At 33.0% G+C, this 21886-nt stretch overlaps 2 protein-coding genes across 2 annotated transcripts in view; one reads left to right on the top strand and one right to left on the bottom strand.

Annotated features, from left to right (window-relative positions):
* Positions 1-21886, bottom strand: part of LOC133174152 (NADH dehydrogenase [ubiquinone] 1 alpha subcomplex subunit 5-like) — a 173632-nt gene that overhangs the window by 147280 nt on the left and 4466 nt on the right. The window lies entirely within an intron of this gene.
* LOC133174025 (melanocortin receptor 5-like) lies at positions 14851-15807 on the top strand. The gene has a single exon (XM_061309067.1). It carries the CDS (start codon positions 14851-14853, stop codon positions 15805-15807), a length of 957 nt encoding a protein of 318 aa, XP_061165051.1.

The following is a 21886-nucleotide window of genomic DNA, read 5'->3' on the forward strand; positions in this document are numbered from 1 at the left end:
CAAGAGTACCTCTTCCATAATTGTGAATTTCATGGCCCTAGGGTCAGGGGTTCTGGTGTTAGGGCGGGGCTCTATCGACTATATGGTGAAAATGCATTAATTCTTTGAAAATTTTCTCCTCTGCTCCTGCGCATTAAGGTGATAAACTAAGTACATAGTTATGATGAGGAGGTGGGCCTCTTCCAGAATTGTGAAAGCCATGGCCCCTGGGACAGGGGTTCTGGTTTTAGGACGGGGCTCTATTGATTATATAGTGAAAATGCATTGATACTTTGAAAATCTTCTTCTCTGCTACTGGAGATTATTTGAACAAACTAAGTGCATGGTTATGATGCATAAGGATGCCTTTTCAAAAATTGTGAATTTCATGGCCCCAGGGTCAGGGGTTCTGGTGTAAGGGCCGGGCTCTATAGATTATATAGTGAAAATGCATTGATTCTTTGAAAATCTTCTTCTCTGCTACTGGAGATTAAATAAACAAACTAAGTGCATGATTATGATAGACAAGGATGCCTCTTCCAAAATTTTTAAATATATGGCCTCAGTTTTTGGGGTTCTTGAGGAGGGGGGGGGGGCTCTATTGATTACATAGTGAAAAAGCATTAATTCTATTAATCTTTAATTAATCCTGTCTGCTCCTTTGTGTTGAGCTGATAAATAAATTGCTTAGCTATGATGAAAATGGGAGCTTCGAACAGAATTTTTAAATCTTGTGGTCCTAGGGTCAGGGGTTCTGGCATAACGAAGGGGGGGGGGGCTTTTGATAATATAGTGGAAAAGTGTTAATTCTTTCAAGTCCATAGTTATGATGATCAGGGTAACTCTTCCAAATTTGTAAATTTCTTGACCCTTGGTCTTGGGTTCTGGTGTTAGGGTAAGGCTTTGTTGAATCTGTAGTGAAAATGCATTGTACCTGTGAAATTCTTCTCTGCTTCTGGACATAGTGGAAGCAAACTGAGTAAAAGTTTAAATGATATGAGTAAGCGTATTTCTACCAGATTTTTAATCATCTGGACCATTGGTCTAAGCATTCTGGTCCTGGGCAGGGCTCTATTAATTTGTATTCTACTGAGAGAAGTTATACCCCTTTTCCATTCACCTTTGATAATTAATCACTGTAAATAATGTATTTGAAAGGTTAATACAATAAGATAATTATGCAAGAATGTTTATCGTATAATTAAAAAAGTACTTTCTTAGTTTTAATAAACAGGTAGACCTGTAAGTAATAGATAAATAAAAATGAGACAAAAATAACTTATCTTATTAAAAGTTCTTCAAAGACCATAAGAGAGGTCAATGCTAGAGGTCTTAATATGGGTTATAAATAGTACAGAAGCAGTAATAGTTTGTTAATAGTCTGCATAGTGTTAAGTGGGGGACAGATTAGAACATAATTTATGAGTTGATACTGAATACTAGACTAATTATTTTGTTGATTCTGATCTTCCTACTTCTCTAATGCTTTAGGGCAACAAAGCTTCAACTATCAGTGTATTTAACTTCTAAATTGTTGTATTATACTCAGGTGACCGTTAAGGCCCTTGGGCCTCTTGTTTGGAGGTCCGTGTTTGCTCTACTTCCGAGTTTTGTTGTTTTAATGGACTTTGAGCTTGAACACTGTTCGTTATCTCCATATTTTATTGTAATAAAGTGACGTTCAACGTCATTCAAATATATAGAAAATACATATGATGATAAAGTTCTCCTTGTAACACACCAGACGTAATTTTGAAATACGCTGTAAGTAAACCACTTTATTTTTCCCATGCCTTGATATTATCACATAAAGACTTGATAATACAAAACAATTTCCCTTGAATACCGTGTGAACTAATTTAAAGCCACAAGTTGAGTCTAGTTTTCAACATCTTAATACAAAATGTAAGACTATAAATTAGTACAGGGTTAAGGTAGTGCTTTTTTCATTTTTTTAATCTTTCCTTTGTCCAAAGGAAGGCACAAGGCGTCCAGAAAATAATATTTAGTAGATCCGATACGTACTGCCATTACGCTGGTACTCACTCACCCACAAACATACAAGCGCATTACTATATCCCCTCCTCCTTCGCTACAAGGGGATAAAAAAAACCCAGCTAGCACTACAATAAACTACTAAACCCTATTTATTTAGAATTTCACTTATTTTAATTTGCTTGATTAAAAAACCAGTTGAAATGGAATACATTGCAGTTCCTGACCTTTATGAAATACGTCCTGTCGTTTTGGTTACTAAGGTAAAGTGCGATTTACATAATTGAACGACGACCTAATTATCTCTTATTAATTACGGCAAAATAGTAAATCGTACAATATAATATATCTTAATATATACATGTAGTTACTATAAATGACTAATTGAAACAATTTGGAAGATAATAAAAAAGGAAAAAATCAAAACGGATTTAGGAAGAAAAAGAATTTGGAGCTCCTGTTAATTTTTGAAATGCATGTATATTTATTATTAAAATTAAACGGTATACAAAACTAGGGGACCTGTCGATGAATCGATGGGTCAGTAAGCTTCAGGTGAAAATAGAGTGAAAATTGATATGACAGCCATTTATCAATAATTAGTATAAAAAGTTTATAATTTAACATTTTTTTATTTAAGTGTGTAGTACGCAGTCAGAATGTTTTGTAATAAATCCATAGCTAGCAAAGCGGACCCTTGTTTTGAATCGAGAAACCAAGTCTCTTTAAATTGTATTTTGTTTGTTCTTGTGAAATGCAAAACAAAAGTTATTGTTTATTACAAGTTTCTATACTTTCAACTGGGACACCAACAAAAAAGTTTAAAAAGATAGAGGGCGCCTTTGATTGGCATCCCGCAAGAATCTGGGAGCACGTGAGAAGTGAAAATTTTATTGACCTGTATCATGATATTTTAGCATTCATTTGATGTATCGGGTTCCTGTAGAATAGGAATGGAAAATATTTTCCAGATATCATGTCTTGATTTGTTAAGATATGTCTTGAAACATGGCTATATAATTAATTTGGTACAAAATTTACATTTTTACACCAGTCTTGCTATAAATTTGCTATCTCTGGGTCATCTCACCACGACTCCAAAACGTTATAGATGTACATTTTAACTCAAAGAAACGAGAAAATGTTTGTAAAAAAACTGGACAGAAGACGCAGAAACCATAGAAAAGAATCCCCCCCCCTTCACCCCCAACCCCAAAAAATCCATTGTATTAATGCGCTGCTTCATTGTCATTTTAAAACCCACAATAAGTATTTGGCGACGATAGCTCAGTCTTATGCGTTACCTTAATCGAAATTTAAAAAAAAAAAAAATTATTTCTATATTATTTTATAATTAAGGTCTTACGTCTTCAGCGGAAGACCTTCTTGTTTTTCTTAGGTTTCTTTTCCACTATTTTTATTATTTATACAGAGAAAATGACACAAAACTCAGTATAGAATTTATGCTTATTTATTGTGGCGAGTATTGGCCGTGGCACAAGAAAATACAAACATTTGTGGGATGCCATTTCAACTGGGCAATCCCACCAAATTCAAACTTCATGTGTGTTTCAAAGTCTAACCGTCCCGGGTTTACCGCGGAGGGTCAGCACACATACAAACTGTTCAAAATCAACATACAACTGTTCAAAATCAAAATCACATCTCAAACTTCAAATATCAAGCATATCAACTTCATATATCAAATCTTGTACACAATATATCAAATATCTCAAACTTCATAGATCAAACATCTCAAACTTCAAATATCAAACTTTTTCATATTTCAAACTTGTACTATATATTACAGCTCTAAAGTATATATATCACTGTCACCAAGAGTAAGCTTATTAGCTTACTTTACACTAGCATTAGCATATGAACAAGGTGACAGTTCAGTACAAGTTTCACACAAATATTCAGTTATCAGTTGACTTGGTGTGCACAGACGCCACATGGCTGCAAGCTTGCACAGATTGCAGTCACTCCACACATTGGGGGAAGCAAATCAAGTCACGACCAATACTGCCCAAGACCTCCCTTCCCGCTGGGGACTTACACACATCTTGATGTATGGATGTGTTAATCTTTCAGCAGACTTGGAATAATTTTTGAATTTCCCTCTATTATGAAAGGTGCTATAACACATTAAGTAATCAAAACTTGCCAATGAAATATGTGGAGCAGAGCAAACATGTGCACAGAGCTCTAAGACATAGAGATGGGATCAGGTGCCATGGAGGAGTGAGCATCCTCTGCCGACCGGTCACACCCGCCGTGTGCTTCTTCTCATGACTGGGAAATAACGGGAAAATCTGTCGATAATTCAGTGTGTAAATAATGGTCTAACAACTACCAGGAAGTATGAAAAACATCAGTCAGCATTTGACTTACTGATAGATTTTATTTGCTGACAAGGTCATTGTATCGACCATAGAACTTACGAAATGACGACTTTAAAAGAGACTTGATATTGTGATATGAAATGATATATATATATAATGTGATGTATCTCACCTATTCCCTCTTTGCTTAATAAAGCTTTGGTCTTGTAGAAAGAAACTTCCCTACTATTCTGCTTCACAAATGTATATGCCACCTTGCAATGTATTTACATTAAGTTTACCATTGCTTGTTAATTTTGTTTTGAATTGTATATTAGCGAAGACAAGTTTTATATACATGGTTGTAATTAATTAAAACAAATATCTGGAGATTTATAAACAAATAGGGGGAGTTTCATTCATTATCATTACATATAGCATAATTCTCAATCCATGAAAATTGCTAGGAAAGCCAATTGCTATTTGATGAACCAAGTTTCATGTCAGCGAAGGTGACACATTCACTCTCCAATTAGCAATTTTAAGCAGAGTTATTTGAAATCCTTAATCACATTTCAAATACCCCAGTTTCAAGGTTGAATCTTACTATATTCCTATTCATACCTAAATATGTACATGTAGTTTCTCGGGGGATTCCCAACCCAAATGGGATTACACAATTATAAGAATATATCACACTACTTAGTGATGGTTACAAATGGTTGTAGAACTGTTAATTATAATAATATTGATATTTTGAAAACATATACTGGTCGTAATGATATTCCTAGAAAAAGATACATTACCTGATATGTAACTAGTTTATTCAAATTTATACTTACCAATAACCAGTTTAGCTGCAATGAAGATATCTGGCACTTTGATAGTGCAAATTTGAACCTGTGATTTTTAGGCTGCAATTTTATTACAGATGCTTACAATATTAGTATACTCAACTAATCATATTTATGTGCTAATTCCTTTACCTCTGACAAAGAGTTTTTCAATAAACATTATTAATGCCTATGACACATGTATGTGCATCAGAATTCGATACAGCTCTGCATGACCATATTCTTCCAGTGTAGTACAAAATGCATAGCAAAGTATAAAATTACTTTAGGTATAGATGTTTGATTATTAATGACACCAATTGGAGATATATTTTCATATGCAATGAGCCTGAATATGACTAGCACTGCTATCAATATGGACTTGATCCAAAATGGAAATTATATTTTTCTGGTGTTCTGATTAAAAACAAAACCAAACTCATTAAATGTAAACCAAATGCACATCCTGAAGTCTTAGAATCAGCATTATATACATGTACAAAATTACAAAATATAAGCACCCTGCTAGGAGTTTTCAGATTCAAACACACTAAAATGTAAGCCCAATGCCCTAAGTCAAACAATCTGCATTATCTGTATAAAATTACAAAATATAAGCATCCTTCTAGGACTCTTCTGAGAAATAATTGCTACTTTATGAAGAATGTAAGGTACATGTACTTGACAAAGTCTTTCTTTGGGTCACTTTTAATGTCTAAAGACAACTAAATATCATAAGTTTAAATAAGACCATATATTCATTTTGCAACATACAATCTGATGAATGTTCTAAAAGTTTTAATTGCTTTACAGAAGTAATTGATTAACTTTGGTATTTGAAACACTGGTATCTTAAATAAAATGGTTACTTCAGATTGACACCTACCCCTGAGGCATTCTACCCTTGACATCTCAAATATCCGGCATCTCAATTGAAAGTTATTTCTTGTCCAATAAGTTCAAGACAATGAGGTTTGACTGTATTTACTTTTTTGATTTAATAATTGGTCATTAAGATATACATGTATTCATTAATAAGTGATCACAAAACATTCTTGTACAAGATGTTGCAATTTCCAACCTTTCATTTGCACTCAACAGGAACATAACAAAGATATCCTAATTCCAGTAATAGAAAATGGATGTTTATATAAAAATATTTTGCATTTTTCTTTTCATTCGAATTTAATCAATATGAGATTGATAAATTATTTGGTTTAACAATGATAGATCCCCCCTTTTTGTATTACAAGATCATTTCATTTCCAATTTAATAGCTAGCAAATAGAATCCTCGACAAGAGCATCTAAAGATACGAGACTTGAGAAAGGCCCTTTCTAGAGGTTTACTGCTCCCAGACCCCACACAATTAAGATCCCCCTGTTTCAAGTCATATATATTGAGTTGGAAGCTCAACTCCAGTGTAAATCTGTAATAACTTATGATATGCAACTGATCTTATGACTTACCTATATATCAGAGCCTCCTTTCCACAACACTAGTCTAAAGTGTCATGAATACAAAGCACTGAACTCCAGGAAAGCTCTGGAGCATTTAAATAAATATAACAATACTCTTCTCTAGGCAAGATAGGTGGTTTCATTCCCCCTTTTATTTAAATTCATCACAGACTAGAGATATGACAAGGAGGCTTGCTTATAGATATATTTTTTCCCCCCAATAATCTAGTGCTCTAACTTTAATTACAAATTCTTCATGAAACAAGAATTTTAGGGCTTTCTTTGGTTCTGATGCTTTCATAAATTAATTGTTTCTCCAAACAAATCATTGTTGAGTCTGAACCCTGTTGTAAGTAGTGCCTAATAGCTGGATTTGAAAAATTCACCAAGTCCTACTTTTACAATTACACAGAACATCGTATCTGTTATATTACATACTACCTGACTTTATACAAAAACTAAATTTAATCCTCTCACAAATAGAGACCTAATATAAATGTATAATAGGTCGAGGACATTCTACCAATATAACCGGACATATGGCAAAGTTAAGGCTGCTGTACAATGTGCACCTAACAATAGCATCTATGCACAATCTATTGAATTATTTTGACCTTAGTTTTGAACAATTCCAGGCAACTGCAAGTCTTTTGTCCTTATTTTGAGAGAATTCTATGGTAAAATTATAATATGATTTGAATGTATTTTTGAAAGATTATTTTATTGTGACATAATTTTGTAGGATTTACTGGTAGTTATATTTAAATATATTTTGTTTTCAGCTTGACTTCCTGGTACTTTTGTTTGAAACTTAATAGTATTTTCCTTAGTAAGAACCCCCCCCCCCCCTTTCTTTAAAAATAGAAATAAAATTCTACACTCTAAGCTTGAAAGGTAACACTTTAAGCAAGGATTTTTTAGAAGTAATATCTATACACTGTATAAGCGGACTACTGCTTATAATTTGGTCTCATTCTACAATGGCAAAGATTAATCAAGTATACACATTCAAACGATTTATGTATTTCAAAGGTGGTGGATGTACCTGATATATTGGATTGTGATGATACATACATTCAATGTCTGGTTTTCCAACTGGTTCACAGATTATTTGCGATTCTTTTCTTTGACTTATATTTGGGCCCATCCTCACTGTGTCCACAAAAACGGTCCGACCGAGTTTCCATATTGTTGTTCCCCTATTCTGGGTTTGCATTTTCCGATTTCGACGCAGTATGAAACAAAGAGACATTAATTAATGTTGATAACCAATATTTGATCATTTAATAACAATACAAAGGTAAATTAATTATTTTTTGGCATAACCGCGTGTGCGTCGTCTGCTGCGTAAAAATTTTGAATCCAACATCATCCGCCTTATTTAATAAACATCAACAGTAATAAAAGCTTTAAAATGGTTGAAAAACAATACATAAATGGAAAATTATACGATTTTATAAAATTACGAAGCAAAATTAGATGTATTTTTTGCAAGAATTTGTTATGCGTCTTTACCTTTGTAAGGTTCAGCAGAAAGGAGTGCAACAAACCCGACCCTTTATATAGACAACATATGCTGTGTCATCCAAGCCCGACTCTTAAAAGCCAACGTACAAGGGACCTATATACTAGTATATAGGTCCCTGCAAATATACTTTTCTCGTAAAATAAAGGCATCTATTTTGTATACACAAATAGATGCTATTATTGTTCTTTTGTGCACGCGAGTTCTCGGAAACGGCTCCAGGGATTTTCATGAAACTTTCAGGTCTGATAGAACATCAAAAAATCTAGACATATATTTTTTTATTTTGATGACGTCACTTCCGGTTCGGAGATTTCAGCGATTTTATGATTTTGAGAGGGTCACTTTGTCCGGCAGTGTTCTAAAAAACCACTGAACATAGAAGTATGAAATTTTCAGTGATGGTAGAGCAACTTATGGAGAAGTGAATTTTGTATATCATTACCGCCGGAAGTACGAAGCGCCGACGCTCGCATTGGCCCGAAAATAGTAATATCGAGAATTTCTTAATTTCTAACACCTTCTCTACAATATCTTTTTACCTGTAAATATTTTGTTAAAACATATAGAACAAAAGAAATGCAAATAACAAGATCTTTCAAATGATATCTGGGAAAAGGGGCTGGCCCCTAAAATAAGGAATCTAGAGGGGCCGAAAGTTTTCCCTCGATATCTCAAAAAGTATTGAAAATTTGTAATACATCAAAGAAGCAAAGTTGTTCAAAATGACAAGTAGCAGCTTTTGAGATTGTTAAAATCCGTCCAATGACGTCACTTCCGGCCAAACAGGAATTAGTCTAAAATTGCTTATATTTTTAGATATCGGCATTGAATTGAATTATACATGTCACAGAGGACGTCTGACCGTACTTCCTGTCGAGTATCATCACTTTTGACGACTTCCGATTAAACCGGAAGTAACCATAAATGACCTAATTCTGCAGATATTAAAATAAAATCAAATGGTTTACTTCACCCAAGACTTCCGACCCAATTTTCTGTCGATTGGGGTCTATTCCGGTCAAACCGGAAGTAGACTTAAATTGCTTTATTCACAAAAATGAGCATAGATTTCAATCATAAAAATACAAAGTACAGATAGACATCAATTTTGGTCTGGAGGCCTTTTTAACGAATGGTTTATTTTCATTTACCCATCTTACAAGCAGTGCTTCTGAAAATCGGACGGAAGACCTACTCGTTGCTTTGCAACGAGCTTTGCTCTAGTTATTTATATTTTTTTTATTTCAACAAACAATCAAGTCGCTTATAGTTCAATTTTATTTATTGATTTATAAGATTTTAAGATAGTTCAATTTCGTTTCTGTTGCACCGAGAGAGAAAACAATTCTTCCAACCTACTGAAACTTTTATGCATTTCAATTTAACTATTCCCAATTATCTTATCACGATTCCTGCAGATCACGCGCTAAGAACGCCCACCTTTTTTGAAATGTAGTTATAGGGATTCTGACATTTAGTATTTTAACTATAGTAATTACATGTACACGCAACTTTGAATTATAGTTTCAGACAGTAAATCACACAGTAATTCTAGGTTTACGTTCTTTACAGACAGTAATTCCAGTTTTACTTTCTTTAAAGGTAGTAAATCAGACATTAATTCCAGGTTTACTTTCTTTAAAGACGGTAAATCAGACAGTTATTCCAGGTTTACATTCTATTCAGACAGTAATTCCAGGTTTACGTTCTAATCAGACAGTTATTCCAGGTTTACGTTCTAATCAAACAGTAATTCCAGGTTTACGTTCTAATCAGACAGTTATTCCAGGTTTACGTTCTAATCAAACAGTAATTCCAGGTTTACGTTCTAATCAGTCAGTAATTCCAGGTTTACGTTCTAATCAGACAGTAATTCCAGGTTTACGTTCTTAACAGACAGTAAATCAGACAGTAATTCCAGGTTTACGTTCTAATCAGACAGTAATTCAAGTTCTTTTCAGAAAATAAATACTGTAACATTTTATATTCAATCCGAACGTTCAATTTTGATCAGCAGTTAAATAAATAATTGAAAGTTTACTTTCTAATGTTAATTATATAATTTTAATCCCATTAATTACTCGCAAATCAAAGTTAAAACGATAGTTATTACAGAGTGTACATTCAACTTTGAATTAATGAATTGGAGTTATATTTAATATGTATACCATATTTTGCACAACATTAAGTACACTAATGTGGTAGCGTACCAACATCAGTAAAAGATTCTCGAAGGGACGTAAAAGGAAATAAACAATAAATATAAATAAGACAGGATAAGTAACACAAAACTCATGAGTACTTACGGCCAATGACACTGAATGTATAATGCAATTGTTGGACTTTCATAAGCAATTCTGTGAAAAACATATGTTTTCATAATTAATCGATACAGTTCTTATTCTTGTTTGGTAGAAAATATTAAACACCAAAAGACTCACTCACTAAATGCTGTCTAATTTGTGAAGTTTAAGATTACCCAGATGATAAATCTTTCAACCCAGTTTAATATTCTTTGGTGTTTGGTGGAGTCTCGATCGATATCTAATGTCTATTGAGTGAGAACAGACAAGAGGCAGTTTACATGATAAGCTGAGTCAGGTGTATCATCAAAGAGGACATCTGGAAATCGAACAAGTAAGAACATTTTATATATAATGTACAAATTTAAAAAGAAATTACAATAAAATAAACATGATGTAAGTTTTGATACTTCCAATGCTTTGCTGCAAGTCCACATCAGGTTTGGTGCTTTCAGCTAATGTAGGGAACACTTTTGCAGTTTAAAAATCCAAGCACAGTTTACCAAGGATAAAGAAAAGATAGCTTTTTTTTTCTTAATTCAAGCACTTTTTGTTTGACTTTTTACAAGATAATGAAAAATTATGGAATAGTGAATTTGGGATAAAGGGATCTTTAAAGCTTTCCTCCTTATCTAGCTCCACTGAAATGTGGTACCACTCCTTCGTGGTAAAGGCTTACATATGTAGTGCGAGTTCTCTTGTTTACACAATGAAAAATATGGCGAAGATGAATTATAGTGTTTTAAAATGCGACCAAGAAATACATTAAAACACTTCTTATAAGAAATATCTGTATAGACTACAAATAATTCATTTAATCGAAATATTTTTAGCCACTTGTAGTAAAATTCGACTTTATTGGTATTGTGACCGCAGAGACAAATATGCCGAGATTTGTCAAAATAAGGGGAAAACATTGTTATATTGTAAACTGTTTATTTAAATTGTAATTATAATGCTGGCAATACGAGAGTGTGATTCCCTAATGTAGATAGCACAGCGCAACATTGCTATCTAGTTGTTTTTATTTCATTAGTTTATGTCTTTGTACATGTTCCATGTTCCTTTCTATTTTGTTTTAGTTGTTGCCCTCTAAAACACATAACAGGAAATGTCTTTAACCTTAGAAAATGTCTATTAAAGATACAACTATGATATAATATAAAATGTTTATAAATGTGCAGTTGTTAGTGAACGAAAGGAAAGAAAAAAATGTTTTTGAAACATTGATGTTCCCAAATGGCAGCTCATGGTGAAGGTTAAACTCTTTTCAAATGGAAGTCGAACTCCAAAGTCAAGACTCAAGAGAATAAAAGAAAATCTTTGTTCCCAAAGAGAGGACTTGTTTATGAAATATACATGGTAAAATATGAAAGCCCTTGCAGCAACTATTCAAAATTTATTGTCAAGGTTAAAAATTTTCAAAAGTAAATCAAAATTCTAGCTCAGGGTCATGAGGTAAAAATATTAAGACTTAAGGAAAGGTCTTGTCACAAAGAATACGCTTGTGAAATATGAAATCCTTGCACCAAGACTTTAAAAGTTAGGCGCAGGTCAAGGATTTACAAAAGTAGGTCAAATTCCAAAGTCAAAAGATAAACAAGGGGATGACTTATCAAAAGGAACAAAATGTGAAGTATGAAGCCCTGGAACAAATAGTTCAAAAGTTATGGCAAAGGTTAAAGTTTTGTAACATTTTGCAAAAGTGAACCAAACTCCAAGGTCAAGGTCAAGAGGTCAAATATGCTGGTACCTAAAGAAAGGTCTTATCACAAGAAAAACACATGTGAAATTTTAAAGTCATAGTTCCAACCGATCAAATGTTATGGGCAAGGTGAACGTTTTTGCGGAAAAACAACAAGGCAGATAGTCGGACGGACGGACAAAAAAAAGCTATATGACCCCAAATCTTCGACTACAGGGGTAAAGTAAAAAGAAAAGTAAAGGAAATGGGTCTATATACGTAATTTAAAATACATGTATAAAATATAACCAGGGGATGTAGGGAACCTTGTAACAAGTTAAACCACAGGAGGAATAGGGGACTTGTAGTTAGAGCAACAAAGCTTTTCAACAAAATAACAACTGGAAAAGGGGGCTAAGTAACAAGTGACAACCATCAGGGGAATAATGGGCTTTGTAATGAGTAACAGCTAATAACAAAGGGAGCAGAGGCCTAGTAACAAGTAACAAACAAAAATGGAATAGGAAACTTAAAAGAGTTATATCATGTCTTCAACAATCTGTTGGAATTCCCAACTGGGTACTAATTGTGCCCCATTATTAGAAGGTCTCTCTATTTTTTATATTAATTTGAAATTATTCAAAATCTTCCACATGAAATTTGACAACTTTAAAGGTATATCGACTACGCTTATCAATTAACAATATTCATTTTCATTACTACGTTGATTCGATATATTCCTTTGAACTTGAAATAAAAGACACCACAGAGTCTGACTCATCTGTTTCAATTCTATATATTGTAATATAAAAAAGACATTAATGACAAACTAACAACAAAACGTATGATAAAAATGATGACCAACTTTTCCATTGCCAACATCCCTTATTTAGCAATATTGATTATGTAGTAATATATCATTATTACCTGCATATGGAATTTGTGTTTCCCAGTTGATTCGATACGCAAAAGCATGCAACACATACGAACAATTTTTAAAACAAAACAAGCTATTGACAAATAACTTGATGATACAAGGATATCAACTGTCCCATAAGTGTCAACATTTCGCGAAGTCTATGGTCAATAGAGTCGAGTGTTGACTGACGTTTTTCATACAAATTGTATGGCATATATTTTCACATTGAATTGTCTAGGATTTTTCCGTTTGTCCGATCATAACAAGGAGCACACGGCGTATATGACCGATCGGCAGGGGATGCTAACTCCTCTATTGCACCTGATCCAACTTCTGATGTTTTTTAGAAGCCCGTGCTTGCTTGCTCTGCTTCCAATTTTTCCAATTTTTTTTTTCCAATGTACTACTGATCTAGTTTGATTATTGTTCGTTATTTTCATACTTTATCTACTTTTCTCAACCAAATAACAAAAGAGTAAGGGAATTTGTAACAAGAAACAACCACGTTTCTCAACAAATTAACAAGGGGACAGGAGCCCAGTAACAAGAAACAACCAAAAGTGGAATAGGGGACCTTGTATGCTCATCGACACTATAACAAGGGGAACAGCGGTTTAGTATCAAGTAATACATCAAAAGGATAGGGAAGTGTAACGAGGCCCACGCTTCTCAACAAAATAACAAGGGGAACAAGGGCTAGTAACAATCTTAAGGGGAACAAAGGCTTGTAACAATCACAAAGGGAATAGGGTACTTTAATGAGTAATAACTGAGATCCCCAAAAAATTACAAGAGGAAAAGATGGACTAGTAACAAATAACAACTACAAGAGGAATAGGGGACGTTGTAACGAGGAACAACTTTACTTCTCAGCAAAATAATAAAAGAATAAGGGACCATGTAACTATTGCAATTAACAACAAGAGGGAATATGGGACTTTATAATGAGTAACTAAGACATTCCTCAGAAAATGAACAAGAGGGTACAGGGCCTCGTAACAGGAAATCTACCAAGAAATAATTAACCGCGCTTCTCAACAAAATAGCAATAGGAGTAGGAAACCTTTCAACAGGTATGTCCTAATTACTAACAATGTTATTGATACGTATTAGCTTAAAATATGTTCAATTGTAATCTTTTTGTTCATTACTTTCCTAATCAAAAGTTAAGTTAATGTTTTACATGTAAATAAAGTTAGACTGTAAAATTGTTCTCAAATTAACATCATATCCCACCATATCGCACTGCTTAACCCCCTTCCTTTTTTTTTATTTTTGAAATGTGAGCTGTGAAGAAGGGGGGGGGGGTGTTAAAAGGATCAACAAACAAATTAATAAAACATCATATACCTTTAGGAAAATAGGTGATATCATACTGTAATATTTAACAATTGCAAAGCAGACTAATATTGTCAATTAGAAAATTATTTAAGTATTAGTTTTCTGCTTTCTCCTCTTTCTCTCGCACAGCTGTTTCCTATTTTACGTAAACACTTATAAAAGAGCAGTAAAATATATAACATTTTTATAAATAATGACAGGTAAGATGTGAATATTAATAACCTAACCAAACACTTAGGATCATGTTGTTTTTCATTTCTGTACTGTTCCCATAGAAACCTTGCTAAATATCGATATATCTCGCTTTTTATATACAAGAATTTTCAGAACACAATATCCAGTGAAATAATTAAAAACGCATAATTGCTAAACTGTAAGAACATATTGATTTCAGGATTATCGTTGGACGTAACTTGCAGTTACAACACCAAGGGGAAAACTTGCAGCTGATGAATCCTTAGGCATGGTTTGAAAAAGTTTAAGTATGTGGAGTGGGGACATCATGCCTGACAACATATACCAACACCATCAGGACAGTCCGCTATTTTTTATCTTCTCTATTGCCTATTTGGTGGCTGCCTTGGGTAACGTTTTGGGATTTTTTGTTTTGATAAAATGTAAGAAGCTTCCCTTACAAATCAAAGTCCTATCCATAAATATGACAGTTCCGGACTTTCTTCTTGGAAGTGCTACCGGCATAGCGTACGGTTTTCAGTATGCATATCCCATTGCCAAAGAAGGAGAAGTGATTTGCCATGCCATCTTTGACACATTAACAACTCTGTCTATTCTAAATATAACAGCCTTTGGAGTGGATCGTTTTCTGAGTTTAAAGTTTGCGTTGAAATACCAGCTATACACAACGAAGGAGAGAATGGTAGCAATCTGTGTGGGACTTTGGATTTTCAGTATAGCTTCCGCTGTGATCATTCAGTTGTTCAAGTCTGACGCCTTGTTGTTTAAAATTGTTCTGCGTAGTGTATTTTTATCCCTGTATGTGTTTTCTTACTTGATGATTTTGTCAATCTACCGAAAACACAATAGAGAAATTAATGATCTCCAATCCTTGTCGGCTTCTAGAATAATCCACGACCAAATGGTCTTCAGTCGAAAAATTGTCCTCATAACGGGACCACATTTTCTGCTATACTTACTGGCGATCATCGTTCACGTGTTTATGTTTTTCAAAGAGAACATAGGAATATCGCAGATGGAATTGGTTGTTTTAAGTATTACATTAATCACAATCTTCATAAACCCAATTCTGTACATCTGGCGGTTTCGCGAGTGCAGAATTCAACTTCTCTTAATGCTTTGTATCTGCAGTAGAACAAGACACGAGAACCTGATGAAGGAGAGAAACATTTTATATCAACCTTTTCTGGAAGTTCAACCTAAGGAAACAACCGAAAAAACACTTATAGTATCCACACACATGTAAGCCTCTTATCTGTGTGAAATTAATTTTCACTTAAAATGATGATAATGACAATACGTTCGAATTTGTATCTCTGTTAAATACAAAAATATTTATAGTTATTATTATCTTGTGATTTCTAAACTGTTTTCAAAATGTCTAAAGAGATATAACCACCGAATATGATATCAAAAATCAACTGATATCCAATAGGAATCCCAAGTTATTTTTACATATGCATGGTAATGTACCTCAATTTCTTGCGGGGAAACTGGTTAAAGTAGCAATGCTTCCAATAACAAATTCTTGGGGAAAATTATATACATGTATGTTATTGAGGAACGCCTCATCTGACCTTAAGTTTCCATTTGATTTTTTTTTATTGATGAATTATGTTTTATTTAAAAACTGTATGGCTTGATTTATAAATAAATTCGTAAGCGTTAAAACTAAGGACATTTTAAATTTCCTTTTTTGTTTTCAATTTTGGTAATTATTTTTATCGCATTGATATTGTAGAATGAAAATCAACATCAGTGTGACCTTGTTTAGAACGGATAGATCCAATATTAATTTTAACAAGAAATGTCAAGAGAAAAACAACACAAACAAAATTCTCTTGTTAGAATGAGAATATTTTCTCTGAATTTTCCCCTCGTTCAGATTCTATTTTTTGAGAATAATTTTAGAAAATTAATTTTTAGTAAACCTTTACATAAAGCCCCTCTTTGTATTGATTGAGATAAATAAATTATGAATAAAATCTTTGGTTTTATTCACTTCATTTGTAAAAAATAAATATCTAAAAACAAGAATAAAGCTGCTTGACATATTTTTAGAATTTATGACAAACAACAATAAAAGTTTTTTTTATTCATTCAAAATATCGTATCAATTTAAATGCATACTTATCAGAGTAATTTACATTTGGACATTACAAACTTGAATTTGGTTTCTAAACCACATCAAATATAAAATCTAAATTTAAGTTATATTTTCAAGCCAAAAATTCCTGTTTTTTTTTCTTTCTTTCTTTTTTTTTTTTGGAGATAATTGACCTACTCTTTTACAATGTAAAACATGATAAAATACTGATAATGTGAAACAAAATATGACACTAAATATAAAGCTGATAATATACTGATAATTGCAAAATCCATTATCAGTTGTTTTGAAATGGGATCACCACCAGATTTTATAGGTCTCGCGACAACTGGTAGTACCATTAAAATCAATATACCTGCTGAAGAATAATTGTACATAAGATTGTTTTTCTACTTTAGCGCAGAAGTAAATTCGAATCCTCATTAAAATTTTTAACATGCCATGTCAGAAAATTTTGCAAAACGGTTTAGAGGGCTTGCGTATCACTGATATTACTCTGATATTACTCACAAGCCTTTCTATGTACAAAGAAGAAGATAGTTACATATTTAATTGCATATGTAAGAAATATGGTCCTCTCATGATTATTATTATCAATTTTTAGCATCTATCCTTTTTTTCAAAATCACTATTTATCTATTAAGATTTGTAAATGAGATGAGCACAAACGAAAGCCAGTTAGAAAACTGGAAACACAACAGAGTATAAATTGCTTACATGGTTTCTACGTCAGACACATATTAAGGAGATAATTTCCGTTATTTTGTATACTGTATATTTTGATAGCGAGGAATTTTTCACCAAAGTAAAAGTAACACATACTTAGAACAAATATTTTTCTACAAAAAAGCAAGGTTAAAAAGTCAGACTTAAATACTAGATTATGTAGATTCAGTATTTTGACGTTACGGCTCTCGGGACCAGAGTAAGGTTCAATACTAGGTTATGTAGATTCAGTATTTTGACGTTACGGCTCTCGGGACCAGAGTAAGGTTAATTACTAGGTTATGTAGATTCAGTATTTTGACGTTACGGCTCTCGGGACCAGAGTAAGGTTAAATACTAGGTTATGTAGATTCAGTATTTTGACGTTACGGCTCTCGGGACCAGAGTAAGGTTCAATACTAGGTTATGTAGATTCAGTATTTTGACGTTACGGCTCTCGGGACCAGAGTAAGGTTAATTACTAGGTTATGTAGATTCAATATTTTGACGTTACGGCTCTCGGGACCAGAGTAAGGTTAAATACTAGGTTATGTAGATTCAGTATTTTGACGTTACGGCTCTCGGGACCAGAGTAAGGTAGAAGATAAATGTGATTCAGGTGAGCGTAGTGATCCATGGTGTCTTCTTTTGATGACTTTCTGTTTGATGGCTTTTTGGTCTTTATGCCAATCTTTTTATCTTTAAAAAATCATAGAAGAGATTTCAGTGAAAAATTTTGGAAAAGAGGGCCTGCATTTGGAGAGATGGAATAGCTCCCTGGATTGGCTAAATACAATAAATGCGTCTTTCTGAACGTGCTTAGAAACTATATACAATATAATTACGTTTTATCAAAGTGTAAATGTATGGTTTAGCCAAACATATCACGAAAAACAAACACTAAAATACAAATTTAATTTAAACCTTAAAAAAGGTAAGTCCTCCCACATCAACTATAAATGTATAAAGTGTTTACTTTGATTCTACATTTACAGTTGTAATAGGAGTATAATTGTTATTTAAATGACTCTCAATTTAATTTGTTCTATTTTTAAATCAATTGTTGCAACAACGCTGTATTGCAAAGAAAAAAAATTATCTGGATCTGGAATAATAACCTTCTTATATCATATAATTGCAATATACTCTAAAATACGTCGGTAAATGGTACACGCCTAATATTTCTTTCGATCTTGTATACTTATGTGTAATTTATTTCATTATGTTGGACAATAACTTACAGTTTATATAATGTATATAACTTCAAGAATACTAGTACTTTGTTGGTCTTCGCAAAACATACATCTTGCAATATTATACCCCAAAATAGAAATTTGAAAGAGAATGTTGCATAAAAAAATAAGCTAATGTAACAATTTTGAACTTCACGATAATCCGAGGGATTATCAAAAGATTTGTAGACTAACGCCATAAAATTAAAACTGCATGTGTTCATTATTGATTTTTTTTTACACATTTAGTTACATCATCTTTTCTATCTATAGAATGTAAATAATAAGTTTTATTTTTCACAAATTGTTGATGTTTCTATAACAATGGATTAATTGTATCAGATGTATCTTAAAAACTCGCATTAAGCGATTGAAGGACAATATGAAAACCATCTACCCGTTTGTGCTTAATAATTCAGAACTGAAAAAAGAATAAGATATAGACTACACAATCAGTATGTACTGGTCCCAGCTGACAAAGCAGGTAACAGCATTGTCTTTCTTTGTAATGCTCATTGTTTTAATTGTATTTTAGAAGAACTGGCCATGGGATTTAATTCTACAAGTGGAAATCCAACTTATAGTCATAGCTCCATTTCTAAGCAGGAAATTCTTCAAAATTATATGTCAGTTTGAATATTTTCAATATTCCCAACAACCAAAATGAATTTGAATTGTAATATTTATATTGGATTCCAAAACTTCATAAAAATCCTTACAAAGATACATTAGCGGGTTCCAGTAAATGTTCTACCAAGCCTCTTTCTTTACTCCTCACTAAAATATTAACAAAAGTGAAGGAGAAACTTCAGGAGTACTGAGCAACAATATATTTGAGAAGTGGTGTAAATCAGATATGTATACTTAAAAATTCCAAGGAACTTTTGGAAAATTTGAAATCACAAAATTTTACCAAAATCAATAACATAAAAACTTTTCAACTCTGTATACAACCATTCCCCGAAATAAAATAATGTCCAGGCTTTTTTAAATGATTGACAGATGCTTTTTTCAATGAAAATGGAACTCGTAAATATACTTACCTTGTCATTGGTCATTTGCAAAATTATTTTGTTAAAAACATTCTGATTGTACACACAAGTACTCTGAAGCTGACATTAAGATACTTGAGTTTCTGATTGACAATATCTATGTGGATTTTGGAGACCAGGTATTCCAACAATTTGTTGGAATTCCCATGGGTACCAATTGCGCCCCGTTGTTAGCAGACCAATATTTGTATTTATATGAAGCAGAATTTATTCAAAATCTTATAAATGAGAAAAAGAAATCTCTTGCTGTGGCCTTCAACTCGACATTTAGATATATCGACGACGCATTATCAGTTATTATTTCCATTCATATGTCGACACGATATATCCCAGTGCGCTTGAAATAAAAGATACCACAGAGTCTGGCACATTTGTTTCATATTTGAATATTTTCCTGGAAAAAGACGTTAATGGTAATCTGACAACAAAGCTTCATGATAAACGTGATGACTTTAACTTTTCAATCGTCAAGAGCATGCTCTTTCTAAAACGAGGTAAGTTATTGACAAAGAAGTTTATTAAACAAGAATATCAACATCTCTTCAAAGTTCTATGGTCGATACAATTTCCTTGTCAGCAAATACAATCTATTATCAGGGCATATGCTGACTGACGTTTTTCATACTTATTGTTAGGCTATTATTAACACACTGAATTGTCGATGGATTTTTCCGTTATTTCCGGGATCCCGATCATGACAAGGAGCACACGACGGGTTTGACCGGTCGGCAGGGGATGCTCACTCCTCCTTGGCACCTGATTCAATCTCTGGTGTTCTTTGGAGGTCCATGTTTGCTCTGCTCCAAAATTTGTATTGTTTTAATGGACTTTGAGCTTGAATACTGTCAGATATCTCATATTTCATTATAGATCTTGTAAGCAACCGCTACATATTATTAATTTTATCACATCAGTCCACGAACTTTTCGATAACCCCTCATATGGTGACAGAATCACTCTTTTGTTTTAAATGTTTCATAGCTTTCATCTGATTAAACCATACAGTTTAAATTGTGATTGTTTGTACATTTTTTAGTCAGATTTGAATTTCATGAATTCATACTAAGAGGTATGCAATTCAAGAGATGATATTTTTAAAAGTATCTAAATTTCCACATTTTAATCAATTTTCATTAAATTAGATAAATTTTTTTCGGGAAACAGTCGCCCGCGTGGCGCAGTGATTAGTGCGTTTGCTCTAGAGATGCAGAGAAAGGAGTTGATTCATACTTCGCGTGTTCGAATCAGCTGTGTGACGCGGAGGTCAGTCCTTCGGATCGGAGATCGTATAAACCGAGGTTCCGTGTCGCAGTAGGTGCTGGCACGAAAAAGATTCCTCAATGCTAAAAGGCAGCAAGTGCAGAGTATAGGTCTAATTTTTTGTTAGCCCTCCACCGGCAAGTAGTGGCTTCTCAATTTGAGTTGAAAATTCTCGAAGGGGCGTTAAACAAAAAAAAAAAAAAAAAACCCAAAGAAATCTTCAGAAATTATTAAAAAAAATAATTTGAATGAAATTCGATATATACATGTCAACAAAACAATTTTATACTAGGGCAAAGAAAGTAAATGTAACATATAATTATGTTTATGCTACAAGGTAAAGGTTTTGTGAATTATTTTAAAACAGACGAAAAAAGCAATACAAAGAGCATAAAAAAGAAATAGAATAAACGTTCTATTTTTTCCTAATACTTTGGTTTTGTTATTATTAGGAATAAGTGATAATTCTGAAATGGTTTATTTAAGGTTGTTCGATTAAGAACTGTTGAACTGATTTTATTTCCAGAATCATTTGAGAAGTGGGGAATAATCTTTCATCTTTCGTGTCGGTTTCTGAAATTCCACCAGATTCATCATTTCCTTTCACCAAAAAAAGATGAGATGAACATGTCTTTTCAATAAATAAATTCATTCTTAAGGACCCTCTCTACACTGCACCCTATTTTCAGGGTACTTTTGTGTAATTAGACTGACCTACCATTTGACATACAAGTAGAATAAATTGTAATCTGAACTAAATCACATAATTTGAAATAAATCCAAGTATTCTAAACATTATATTAGACCAAGATAGAGTATTTGAAAACTTTATTTGCATGTATTTTATCCATTTGAGTAAGTGAAGGCAATTTTTCTTTTCTATTACTTCATTGTCTTTGAAGATTTTTCCTGAATAAAAAAGGCACGCTCCCTATATTAAAAATGAGTTAGTTAATTTCAAAATATCCT

Source organism: Saccostrea echinata, unplaced genomic scaffold, assembly GCF_033153115.1.
Source record: "Saccostrea echinata isolate AGI-Se365-2 ecotype Australia unplaced genomic scaffold, CSIRO_AGI_Sech_v1 ptg000057l, whole genome shotgun sequence".
Taxonomy (NCBI): domain Eukaryota; kingdom Metazoa; phylum Mollusca; class Bivalvia; order Ostreida; family Ostreidae; genus Saccostrea; species Saccostrea echinata.